The sequence below is a fragment of the Hoplias malabaricus genome, chromosome 12 (genome assembly GCF_029633855.1).
Source record: "Hoplias malabaricus isolate fHopMal1 chromosome 12, fHopMal1.hap1, whole genome shotgun sequence".
Lineage (NCBI taxonomy): Eukaryota > Metazoa > Chordata > Actinopteri > Characiformes > Erythrinidae > Hoplias > Hoplias malabaricus.
Genome location: NC_089811.1, coordinates 22,914,863 through 22,928,357, shown reverse-complemented (window position 1 = coordinate 22,928,357; position 13,495 = coordinate 22,914,863). Strand labels below are relative to the sequence as shown.

The window sequence follows — 13,495 nt, the reverse complement described above, 5'->3', positions numbered from 1 at the left end:
GGATGCTCATAAACCTAAAGTCAACAAACCATTTCTGCGATTTTAGCAACCTCAACTGAACACCGAAACAGGTAAAAGGTAAGGAAAGAAGCAAGGGAACGAGCAGCAAAAAAAGGCCTTTTACTACTGGAAACATTTGACTTGAGGATTAAGCTATTTAGTATAACTGAGAACACGCATTTAACTTTGAGCTTAATTTATCTTATTAAATGGAATATTTTTTTTGTAGAAACCCCACTGAAGGTTGTGTGTTCCTGGACCTGTTCCCAGTTGAATATATTGGTGCGTGGTGATTGGAGAGCTGAGGCAGAGTGGGCGGGTCTGAGACTGTGAGGCTGGATTATTGTGAGACCAAGGGCTGGTCTATTGGGGAAGAAAAAGCGGTTCAATGTCATATAGACCTGGGTCTGCTGTATCCGCGGATTGCAACATCCACCGCCAATAAACAGCTTACAGGAGGCTGGCAGCAGCTACCGCTGTGTAACCATTAGAGACTAGGAGCCGCTTTGTCTCAGGTAAAATTTAAGCTGTATGTGTTTATCCTTTGTGCTGTTGTAGCTAGCTTGCTAACTTTACGTTCAGCCGGTATAAAACTTATAATTTTTAAGACTACAAAGCTTTATAGCCTTTGTCTGTTTCACCGACACATGATGTAGTGTCCTGCTGTGCCGAAACAAAACGTCCTGACTATTTTTAAAGTAGTTATGTTCTTAGCATGGAGCGTTTTATCCTGCAAGGCCCTTTGTTGTTTACAGAGAGAGAGAGAACTTGCTGAAGACTTAACGTCAGGCTGTAACACAAGATGAGCACAGCCGGCTTCGAATTCTCCGCTCCACCTTAAATAGCACCACTTACATTGTGACGACTGTATTATTTAAGGTGGAAATGATTATTTGAATAAACAGCCAACATATATCGTTAACCTTAATTGCTGCACAACTTAAATTGGAACGGAAAACTGGAGTAAGAAGCTTTCTTCAGCTTTACTTGGAAACACCCAGTCGAGTTTAATGGGAATGAAATAACATCCTTGTTTTTCTTTCTTTTTTTTCTCCCAGGAATCATGAGTTCTCTGTGTGTGCGGGGTGTGGTGTCTGTGTGCAGACGGAGCTCCAGCGCGGTCTCAACCGCAGCCCCTCTGCTCCTTAGCCCTAGGAGAGAGTGCCACTCGGCCGGGGCTCCCAGGCCCAGCGTCAGCACCAAAAAACGGGGCTATGATATCACTAGAAACCCCCACCTTAACAAGGTAAAAATACCAGAAACTAACTCCCGAAGTATGCATTCATCTATCTGTGGAAACTTAGAAGTTACTTCAGAAAAATGTACTACATATTGTGGTTATATGACTGACACTTTAAACATTATCTTATTATAGTTTTATAGTTTACGTGCACATGTGGGCACAATCTTAAAAAATAATAAAAACTAATAAACTTCGTTTATATAAAATTGAACACTTCAAATCACTACAAATTATTGATTTTTCCACTGGACATTCCCCTTTTAATATTTTAAGAAGGGCTTCTGAACATTTGAAGGACCATAAGCATGACAGACTGAGTTTTCCAATGTGCTGTGTGTCCATAGCATTGGATAATTGATAAGACACACTTGAGTGACAATTGGATGCTAGTCAGAACTGGCAAGCCATTCAGACTTTTGTGCACTCAGCATAATGATGTCAGCCTTAATGTCGGTGTAGAAAGCCAGAGTCTCAAACGTTTGGTACAGTACAGTGTACTTATTAAATGATTGATTAGTTGCAGGGAGTTGTAATATGTCCAGTGCACTCTCTTTATGAAAAATAGGAAGCTGCCTTGCAGGACATGACTCAGAATTCCGCAGAGCAATTTGACTGTGTCATGAAATTTGGGCATTAGAAAGGCTTTTAGCTGCAGTTTGTATCCTGTTTTTGAAGTTTTGCAGCAAGGGTGGGGTCATTTTTAAAAGAGACAGAAAGGATTAATTACATGGCTAGCTGGATCAGAAGAGTCAAACTAGAAGTTGGAAACAGAGGGAGTAGGCAGTGTAACAGGGGAGGGACAGCCACTCACTTTTCATTGGTCAGAAATAAATAGACTCAACATGTGGTATGCCTTTCCTCTTAGCTGGGACCTTGCCTAATCTTAGAAACAGACCCAAATGCAGTCTGAGTGCTTAATTTAAACCAGATTATGGGATGACTGAGCATTTTTGGCCCACAGCCATTGTTTACACTTGTGGTTGTTGGTGTGTTTCTGGGCTTACAGGGCATGGCGTTTACCCTGGAGGAGAGGCTTCAGCTGGGCATTCACGGCCTGCTGCCTCCATGCTTTCTCTCCCAGGATGTTCAAGTGCTCAGAGTCATGAAGAGCTATGAGACACGCACAAACCCACTAGACAAGTAAAGTTTGATTAACACTGTTGTAACAAATTCATACATATGAACACCTAGGGCTAAGAATACTGATTATATTGTTGAGTTACTTCCAAATTATTCAGAAATTCACAAACTTTGCTAATTATTATCATATAGTGCACAATACAGGAAAAATTGATACATTTCTTACACCAAAGAGAGTGCTGTTAGCTCAGCTGTGATATGGTCACAGATAATAATCACTGTTGTTAATTATTTATTAGTTAACAGTAATAAGAGACAACTGATTGTTTGTTATTTAATCATTTATATGGATCGACGAACATACAAATATTTACGTGCAAACTAGCTTGCCACTTTATGTAGGTCTATACAACATTGCTATGTTAGGCCAGCTAATTTGTGTCATGTCCTTTTCATGTATAGGCCACGATCCAGCAGTGGAGCATTTATATTTTACTCAGTATATTCTGCTTTGGACCACGCAGAGACATAGTGAACCACTCTCGCGAGATCATTCAGCCCATTCAAATTAAGCTATACGAAAAGCCCATTGTCATAACTCGTGCTGTAAAACTCTTGTCCTGTGTGATAGTGCTTCATTAAAGATCAGTAAACAGACTTGTAAAGCAGAGACGAACAGTACTGCGAATTCTAATTTTACATCAGCACACTTTGAAAGAATATAGTCCTGTCAGATTAATTGGTTTATTAATTAACTTTTGCTCCCACAGTCCAAAAAACGTTAGTAGGTGGATTGGCGACTCAAAAAGTGTCCATAGGTGTGAGTGAATGTGAGAGTGTGGCACACTTCCAGGGTGTGTCTCCGCCTTGCGCCCAGTGAGTCCGGATAGGCTCTAGGTAATTCTGGGTAGATCCACTGCGACTCTGAACTGGATAAGCGGTTACAGACAGTGAATGAATTACATTTTTTGTAAAATATATGTGGCTGATATATTTTAAGTCTTAATCTTAGTCTTTTAATCTTTAACCTTTTTGAGAGACCAGGAGAAGAACCTAAGCTTGTTTTTATACTTTCACTAGTTCAGTCCTCCTGGTCTGGAACACACAAGAAAATGATACACTGCAGTATCCAACATATTACACATTATTAAAGCAACAAATGATTAATGTTTATGGAAAAATAAAGTGGAGTAAAAGCATTCTGAGCAGAGAAACAAGCCACAAAACCACAGTGTCATGCTTTGTGAGAAGCTAATGAATGCTCATGTGGCCTCTCTCTGGTAGTTTAATTACAAAGTGTTCGTTTTAACTGAGTCACTTAGAATCTGCAATTTGAGTAAGTATGACTTCTATATAAACATATTATAGCCAAATATTCTAATACATATATTCACTGTTGCAAGGTTGAGGCCAAAAATGTGTATATATACCTAGGCTAAAGACTTGCAAAGTGTTCAGTCTTGATATATGTAAAATTTTGGCCTAGACTGTATTTATTATTCTCATTATTTCTACCTACTGTCCTCTCTGTTGTCTGTTTCTTCATGTCATGCTCTATATTTTTTGTCACACTCTCATTTTCTCTGTCTCTTTATTTCAGGTATATTTTGTTGATGACCCTGCAGGACAGGAATGAAAAGCTCTTTTATCGTCTGCTGACCTCTGATATTGAGGAGTTCATGCCTATAGTTTACACTCCCACTGTGGGCTTGGCTTGCCAGCAGTATGGCCTGGCTTTCAGGAGACCACGGTAATATATATAAAATTATTTTTGATATACTTTGTATTACCATTCAACTCCAAATACATTTAATACAGATAATGTCCAGTTTGCCAATACATTACTATGTCAGTGGAGACTGTGCATGGAAAATGTGGATTATTATATAGATGATTTTTTTTCTCCCCCCAGAGGGCTTTTTATCACCATTCATGATAAGGGCCACATTGCCACCATGCTGAACTCATGGCCAGAGGATAACATCAAGGTGTGTGGGATATGGTCAGAGCACAAAGAGGCTCAGATGTGTAGAGTGACCTTTTTACATATTCATATTTATTTTTGAATATCCAATTTGTCTTGTATGAATCCTTAGGCCATTGTGGTAACTGATGGTGAGAGGATACTGGGACTTGGAGACCTGGGCAGTTATGGCATGGGAATTCCCGTGGGCAAGCTGGCTCTCTATACCGCATGTGGAGGAGTGCATCCTCAGCAGTGCCTTCCTGTACTACTGGATGTGGGCACGGATAATGAGGTTCAACATATTCTTATATTCATAAAGATAAATTGTTTTTGTTATTAATAGAACTCTAGTGCTCTGTTACACTGGCGTCAGTATTTGGTCATTCTTATTCATTGTAGACAGGACGCTTACAGTTTTTCAGTTAGGTTAGTATGGCACAGGTGTAAAAATAGCATATTGAAGTTAAGCATTCAGCATTTAAACTTCAAGAATATTCTTTGAGCTATTCCTTGTTTAAAACAATTATGTGAAACTTATTGTATAGATATGAATCATATTTTATATAGCAATTAATGTATTAGTATTACAAAAATCACATTCAAAATATTTATTACAAATTATTAAGCACTTGTTTGGCAGAAGACCTCTACATAGTCTTACACTGGTGACAAATGTTTTTTCAAATTTTGCGTTCATGTGCCAAATTTGAATGTGCCAAATATGGAAACACTTAAAATATCTTGTTAAACAAGAGCAGCAGGATTAATGCTGAAAGGGTGGATTTTCAGTGATGTTATACCACACCTTTTACTGGTGCTAGAGAATTCTTTGGCTAGCACATTTGAAGTTTTTTCCTGATCTAGCATTACTGCTTCAGCTCCAGAAGCGCTGGTATGTTGGATCAGATGTATTGGGAGTGGAAAGTTTGCAAAGCAGAGGGCCTTCAGGATTGGGAACTACTTCATTAGTTCATGAATGTAGACAAACTGGGTGCATTGCTTTCAGATTACTCACAGATCAAATTACTTTGCATGTTTGAGTACTGGATCTCAAAAATAAAACAAACACATTCCACCTAAATTTTTTTTTAAATGTGTAAACAAGAAACATGTCAAGCATAACAGGGCCTGACTCAGTGAATAAGAATGCTCTGTCCGCAAAGCCCAGCAGAACATCTTGTTTGATTTGTTTTATATTTTGTGTTAAGACTCTATTGAATGATCCCTTGTACATTGGACTGAAGCACAAAAGAGTGCGGGGAAAAGAATATGATGACCTCATTGATGAGTTCATGCAAGCCGTCACAGATAAGTGAGTATCAGGTCTATCAAAGTGTAATTTACAAAACTGATATGATAGTGTAATGAGTAACATTGTTTCGTATTGCAGATATGGAATGAACTGCCTGATTCAGTTTGAGGACTTTGCCAACAGTAATGCATTCCGCATTCTTAATAAGTTCCGCAACCGTTATTGTACCTTCAATGATGATATTCAAGGTAAATGAGTGCTATGGTTAAATAAAAAAAGAGATTTTAGCGTTTCCCTTTAATAATTGTTTTCTGTTTTTTCAGGCACAGCATCAGTTGCTGTTGCTGGCATACTTGCTGCTCTGAAGATCACCAAAAATAAGCTATCTGATCACAAGTTTGTGTTCCAGGGAGCTGGAGAGGTACTGTGTACACAAAAGGCTATTTGTTTCTTCACCAAGACCTATTGTAATGAGCCAAAAGTTTATGATCACCAACTTAACAGGATGATAGTGGAAACTAACGGTGATACTCTGGGTTGTAGTGTTCTGGAAAACCTTGGTTTCGGATATTCATGACCAGAGAAGGATAGGTCCCTCCTTGTGAGCCTTGGTTCCTCCCAAGGTTTCTTTCTCAGCTCTGAGGGAGGTTTTTTTTCTGCCACTGTTGCCCCAGTCTTGCTCACTTTGAGGGGTTTTACATTTCATGTTAAAACATCTGTCATTACTGGAATTCTGTGAAGCTGCTTTGTGACAACATCTGTTGTAAAAAGCGCTATGCAAATAAATTTGATTGGATATGGATGTCGATTTGACACATGCTACCCATTTTAACGTTGTTAGATACACCTTTCATGGCAGTGTTATTCCCAGTGGTCTCTTTCAGCCGGATTATGTCCTGCCACACCGCACATATTGATTTGATTTGAAAAACATGACAAATGCCCAGATCTTCAAATTTCCCAGATCCCAGTCTGATACAGCACTTGTGCATAGTGCTGTAACAACAAGTTTAATCTGCAGCAGCTTCACTTTATAGGACCCAAAGGAACTGATACTATCTTTTATTTGTTTAATACTCAGGCTGCTTTGGGAATTGCTCATCTTCTCATCATGGCCATGGCTAAAGAAGGAGTGTCACATGCTGATGCTGTCAAGAGGATCTGGATGGTGGACTCTAAAGGGCTTATTGTTAAGGTAAAAATGTTCCTCTAACTAGCCTGTGGGTGTACTTATGTTATCATCATTATGTCAAAATGTGGATTCCCTCCTACAGCATAAACGTGGCTCTTCATGAAAGTTTAAGTTAAATTTAAAATATAATTATAATCTATGGTAGATAAATGCTCCTTTGCCTTAAGAATATTGTTATGGTTGTAATAAATACATTCTTTGTCTTATAAATCCTTCCTGAATGTCTTGGGGAACCAGTCCTTTCTGTGTTTTAAAAAGGACATAGAACACTATTTTTGCCTTGTTCCTTCAGGGAAGAAGTCACTTAAACCATGAGAAGGAAGAGTTTGCTCATGATCATCCTAATATTAAAACCCTGGAGGAGGTGGTGGAGACCATCAAGCCTACAGCAATTATTGGTAATTAGACATGCATTACACCAGTAAACCCTTAAAAAAAATTCACCTGAGAGAAGGTATTGTATACCATCTTGAAGGATGAATAATATGGTTTTGCAGCGTGGTCATGTTCAAAGTCAAGTTGCTATTTAATCAAGCACAACTGTAATTTTTAATTTTCATACTAATATTCGTGCAGGTGTAGCAGCCATTGGAGGGGCATTTACAGAAAAGATCATAAAGGACATGGCCTCCTTCAATGAGAGACCCATTATCTTTGCTCTTAGCAACCCCACCAGCAAAGCTGAATGCACAGCGGAACAGTGTTACAACCTCACAGAGGTAATGCACACCCTTTAATGCTCTCACTGTTTTAAAGAGTGAGACAGGGCAGACTGTTCTTATCATACTTTATGATGCTTTATGATTCAGTGTACATTGTACTTTGTTATATGAAATGTCATTGAGATGTAGCTTTATATGTGTATCACAGGGTCGTGGGATCTTTGCCAGCGGCAGTCCCTTTCAAAAGGTTACTCTCACAGATGGACGCAGCTTCTACCCTGGCCAGGGCAATAATGCTTATGTTTTCCCTGGAGTAGCACTGGGAGTCATAGCTTGTGGAGTGCGCCACATATCGGATGACATTTTCCTCACCACAGCAGAGGTAAATATGATACTAAATTATGATAAAAGTGTGATGAGGAAGTGTTCTGATTAAATTCATGTTTTTTATTATGTCTAAATATGGGCATAATGAACAACATTTACTGAATTCATCCATGGTCCCCAAAGTTGGGGGGGATGTTATAAGTCCACTTGTAACAATTCCACTGTAAATGCGATTTGTCACTTTGTTGTGTTCAATAAGGAGATTAAGTTGTGTATGAATTGAAAAGTTTAAAGTCACCCGGAGCAGGACTTGAACCCACAACCTCCAGGTCCCTGGAGCTGTGTGACTGTGACACTACCTGCTGAAACTCATAAGAAGCTCATTTCGAATAGTGCTTAAAAACACATTTATGCTGATTGTGTGTTTCAGGCAATAGCTGACATGGTTACAGAGGAGCATCTGGCTGAAGGGAGACTATACCCACCGCTTAGCACCATCAGAGAAGTGTCCTTCAAGATTGCAGTTAAGGTTAGTCACAGTAAACAATATATGTCCATAAATATAGAGGCGTCATCCAGTTACTGAATTCAGCTGATGTGTAACCCGTTGCAATCTGCAGAATTTAATATCACAATTATAGTAGCCAAAATGATAACAGTTAACAGTGTTTCACACTATAGTTAAAATGTGCTGAAAAGTTCAGAATGTACTGAACAACACAAAATTAGAAGCTCCATGTACTTGTTTAAATTAAGGTTGCATTCAAACTTATATAAACAAATCATTAAATGTGGAAAGAGGCTCAGAACTATTCACAGTTCAAGGTGGGGGCTAATTACAGCACCATTTAATGTGGAATGGGGTAGTCAGTTTGTAATTCTGGTTAGAATATTTCATGAGATATATTGTTAGTAGGTCAAATGTAACCAAGTCAGTATATAATATGTTTACAAGAGCATCAGCATCAGCTAGACAGCTCCGGTGCTCTGTCCCAGTTCCATGTTTCCCCCTGACATAAAACAAACTCCTGTTACATGCTGTGCCATCGCGGCTATGTCTGGGAGACCATTGATAACTTCAGTTGACACTATACGTGAGTTTTTCAGAACATGGTAATCAAGCACAGTTTTAATGGTAATTAAAATATGAGATGGTGTTACTAACCATCTGGAACTTTACTGTCAATTACAGTGAAACAAGTATTTTTTTTGTGTCTAGTTGCACAAATGCTAGTCTTCTATCTTTATAATATACATAAATAAAAAGGGGTGTTTAAACTTGAGCTGATAGTGAGTCTGAAATTGTTCCTTTTATTCAACAAATGGTTCTCCCAATTTAACTGTCCATTCTCTTCATGTTTTCAAACTTCACAAATGATGAATTCCAAATATTTTCCCAGCTCTGTTTCTATTGTAAAGCCTTCCAAGAAAGATGTTTACAAAAATTTCTACCATCAATATATGGTACAGTTGTGTATGTTACATCTTCATCACAGCACCCATAGAAATATATTAAATTATAAACACGGAGTGAGCAATATCAAGACTCCTGTCTAGTTCTTATTCTAGGTGGTGAGAAAACTCTGGAGTAGAAAAACTTCTTTTAATAGCTAATTAGACATATGGTGAAATGTGACATGTTTTCTGACTCTTTTAACCCCCTGAATATTTCTGTCTTTCTCCTCCTTCAGATTGTAGACTATGCCTACAAACTGGATATTGCCTCCTGGTATCCTGAGCCCAAGGATAAAGAAGCATTTGTGTTGTCTCATATCTACAGCCCTGACTATGACTCTTTTAGCCTGGATACCTACACATGGCCCAGAGACGCCATGGAGGTTCAGGATGTGTAGCTGCCCTAGTCTTTTTCCCCCTCTCTGATATCTACATATCAGCGTCATGTTTTATCTTTCTGTTTTCTTCTGCCATGATTTCTGATTGCATACTTGTTTAACTTCTGCTTTCAGCACCTAATTATGTTTCAAATAATACATTTGTCAAGTTAAAAATAGAGCCACCAACTTTTAGGATATCGCTCATGCTCACAGATGCCAAAGAATCTGTCAGTGAAATGTGCTACATATACTGGTGTTGAAGACTTTTAAGAAGGAGCCTGTTAAGCATCAACATTGTTTCAGCCTTCCAGTCAAAAATGGCACTGTGAGGGGCAGCACACTGCCACTTAAAACCAACAGGAATCTGGAGAAGAGAATGCTTTTTAATTTGGATTGTATTTTATGTCACTTCTTCTGATTTACTCCCTTTTTGAGCATGCACTCCAAACATATTTATTTATATGAACTAATTTTATGAAGCAGTTCTTTAATTGTTGTCCCCAAGCACTGACTCCAGTTTAGGGAGAGATTATTTTTGTACAGTAACTGCCAATCTCAACTCATGGAACGTTCCCATCAAGAGGGAATGGGGTTGTTTTTCCTCAAGCATTATATTATCAGAGTAGATTACTTCTGAAACTTTGTTCTGTGTTTTTGTTAAAAAAAAAAGGGCCTTTTGTGGCATACAAGGGTTTTGCCAAAGGAAGTCTTGTACCCAACGTGTTGCACTCCATTAGCGTCTTCTATGCTGTATGAATATTGTATCCTCAAAATAAGATTGCTTTGTATGTGAAGTACCAACTATGTCCTCATCTATTTTCAGTTATGAACCTACTTTGCTTGAGTAATGCACTACAAAGGAATTCTATTTTCAGATATTCAAACAAGTTAATATCACCATTTTAAATAAACATTTAAACTAACATTTCTTTTCTTCTAATGATGGCGGATATATGGAAAAAAGGGACTTGATATTTAAAAATTGAAATTTCTTAAACGAATTGGTGCTCAGGCCGATTAGAGTATAACTTTGACACTGAACAGAAATCTGTCACACTGAACCTTTTAGGAGCTCTAGAACTGGTACAAAATTAAACAATGAGAGGATGATAGATGGTTTTCTCTAATTATTAGCATGTGTCAAATTCACAGCTGATATGACTAGATAATGGTTTTGGTTATTTCTCCACAGGTGTCCAGAATCAAGCCTAAATCCGTGCAATGTCTATAAACATACACCGGTAGAACAAAAGGGGGTACTGAAGAGCTCCATGACTTTAAATTTGGCTCAATTAGGTCGTCACCTTTTGCAAGTCCAGGTAATTTTCACCAGTTCCACAACCATAGCCTGAACTTCCATCTGACTGTCTTAAAACAAATCCTTTTCCCAAACACAATCAGGCAACATCTCGCATTAAAAAGGCTTTGCAAAAACGCAAAGGCCAAAGGAATCCTAAGTTGTATAAATGTGATTAAATTTCTACCAAACATAGCACAAAAAGTAAGGAGATTTGTGTTTGGTAGATTATTTCTTTGTTGTAACAATGCTTCTTGGCAATGAATCTTATACAACTGGAAAGCCTGATAATTTCCCTTTTAAATGGTGCCACATTTGTAAGGAGCATGCATTTGTGGGATGAGCAATAGAGCTAAGTATGTGGGTTTCATCCATGAAATTTTTCCCAACCACACTGCCAGTGCCAAACAGCTTATTCTGCTATTGATTCGTTTGGTCGACAGGATGTTTAAAGTTTGAAGAAACAAGACACATTGGCAATTTAACAATTTATTCATTTAACAAACAGAAGCCTCCGTAGTGTGTGGAAGAACCATACACAGCCACAACAGCCTGGCATCACCACCTCATGCTGGTCACCAGCCTGGTCACACTGCTGTGGGATGGCATCCCATTCTTCAACCAGCATTTGTCGCATCGCAAGCAGCCAACATGGTTGTGTTGGTCACTTCCGTCCTCTCCATTCTCAAATTCTGGAGGTGGGCTCTGATAAACCCCGCTCTGTGGTGGGGGCAAGTGTTGTCATTTTGGAGGATAGAGTTTAGTCCCAGACTGTGGAGATATGGGATTGCCACTGGTTGCAGAGTTTCATCTTTTGCCTCCAATGATGACAAGCCCCATTTTTCCAGTGATGAAGATGCCGCCCCACACCATCACACAAAATAAGCTGTTTCGCATTTGGCAAATTTTTCATGGGCACAACCCATATGTAACTCTACTGCTCATCCCACAAACTCATTCCTTACAAATGTGGCACCATTTAAAATGAACAGGCTTTCCAACGGTATAAGATTCATTGCCAAGAAGCATTTGTACAACAAAGAAATAATCTACCAAACACAAATTTCCTTACTTTTTGTGCCATGTTTAGATAGCTGCAAATACTAGACCAGAGGAAAAAGACTTGAGAAACTGAGCGGTAGAGTGTTTTAATACTTTGAGATCTGTATTTTTATACGGTCATCTTAAGTGAAGTGCTTTGGTTAAAATTATGCATTTGTATTCAGCCAGTGCTGAATGTTTTATATCAAAATATAAGTACGGTACATTGTTATCTCTTAATACTGAAACATTATAGCGGGAGCTAATAGGTACCACATTTGTGGTAGTCTTCATGATATCTAGAATTTGGGTGCAATGACATGTCCACATATAAGGTATCTCAGATATGGACACTAGGTCACACACCAGCCTTTACAAACTGTTACACCCACAAGGGATCATACACTCTCAGACAAAAAGCTACAGTAGAGGTACAATGTTGGTCACTAAAAGTACAAACTGTAAATGTACCTTTAATGGTACAACAGTCTTTAAAAGTCCACTTTTGTTCCTTAAAGGTACATTCTCTTCTCCAGCAGGAGAGATACATGTTTGTAATATTTCATTATAGAACTGTGTCAAAAAAAAAAAAAAAAAACATCATAAAAGTCCTGGAGATGAAATGGGGCATACACATTCCACAATTTATCATCTACAATTATAATAAAATAAGGTACAAATATGTACCCTTGAGGTACCACCACAGTGACAAACTTACAGACAGTGAAGTAATGAAGGCTAATTTTTGAAATACCTCAGTGGAGAAACCCTCAAAGAAACATAGAAAAATGGAAAAATGTGGCTTCTATTTAAATAAGCTGACAAAATGAGGCTGTCTGAAATAATAAGTGCATATGATCTATCTTTGGACCTGTAGGTGTAAAACAGGCATACAATGTCATAACAAAGTAAAGAAATAAAAATTCTAGACTTTTTCCAAATGTTGAATTTACATTTATTACCTGTTCGTCAGTCCCAAGTTGTTGATGCCAGTAAACAATGCCATCATTAAGCAGGTAGCAGAATCTACTTGACTGGGAACATCAAATTTGGAACATTTTTAAATGAAAGAGTACTCAGACCTCAAAGACCATGGTAAACAACTTGAAAAGATGATTACGTAATTGTTTAATTTATTTTTTAACTTCACAAATCCTAGCCAAGTCATTCTTGGACATGTGTATATCATTCTCAAAGTCTACAATCAAAACAAACTTCTTTGAACATTTGAACATGAACGTCACATATGCAAACCACAAAATGAAAGGAAGGGCTCATAATGTAGGGCCTGCCATATCGTGGCCTAATGGTTTGAGGAGAGGGCTAGGACTGAAAGGTCTTTGGTTTGATTCCCACAGCCGGCAGGAAAATTGGGGGCCAGGGATTGAAAGAACGTCACTGTCTTCCTCCCTTTCACCGAGTCACTAACCTGACCACCGCCCAACTGAACAGGATTTTCATTCAATTAAAACAAAACTGAAATCCTAAAGACTCACAAAATGGAGCAACTTAGGTGTCTGCACTTAATGCCCTACTAAACGTAAGAAAGGAAGAAACTCAATACCGTGGGAGATTTAATTATGCCGCAGTTGTATTCTAT

General features: G+C 38.4%; 1 protein-coding gene across 1 annotated transcript; it reads left to right on the top strand.

Moving 5' to 3' along the window:
* The first annotated feature begins 346 nt into the window (after window positions 1–346).
* me3 (malic enzyme 3, NADP(+)-dependent, mitochondrial) lies at window positions 347–10,525 on the top strand. The gene is made up of 15 exons (XM_066686333.1): window positions 347–515; window positions 1,059–1,246; window positions 2,250–2,383; window positions 3,924–4,073; window positions 4,236–4,311; window positions 4,420–4,581; window positions 5,498–5,601; window positions 5,680–5,789; window positions 5,865–5,962; window positions 6,623–6,736; window positions 7,026–7,131; window positions 7,310–7,452; window positions 7,604–7,777; window positions 8,153–8,251; window positions 9,414–10,525. Exons 2-15 carry the CDS (start codon window positions 1,064–1,066, stop codon window positions 9,573–9,575), a joined length of 1,815 nt encoding a protein of 604 aa, XP_066542430.1. The 5' UTR covers window positions 347–515; window positions 1,059–1,063; the 3' UTR covers window positions 9,576–10,525.
* The last annotated feature ends 2,970 nt before the right edge of the window (window positions 10,526–13,495 follow it).

Coding starts and splice junctions, on each gene's coding strand:
- me3 (XM_066686333.1), top strand. CDS start 1,064: ATGAGTTCTCTGTGTGTGCGGGGTGTGGTGTCTGTGTGCAGACGGAGC. Junction 4,582..5,497: donor ATGTGGGCACGGATAATGAG/GTTCAACATATT, acceptor TTTTGTGTTAAG/ACTCTATTGAATGATCCCTT. Junction 8,252..9,413: donor CCTTCAAGATTGCAGTTAAG/GTTAGTCACAGT, acceptor CTCCTCCTTCAG/ATTGTAGACTATGCCTACAA.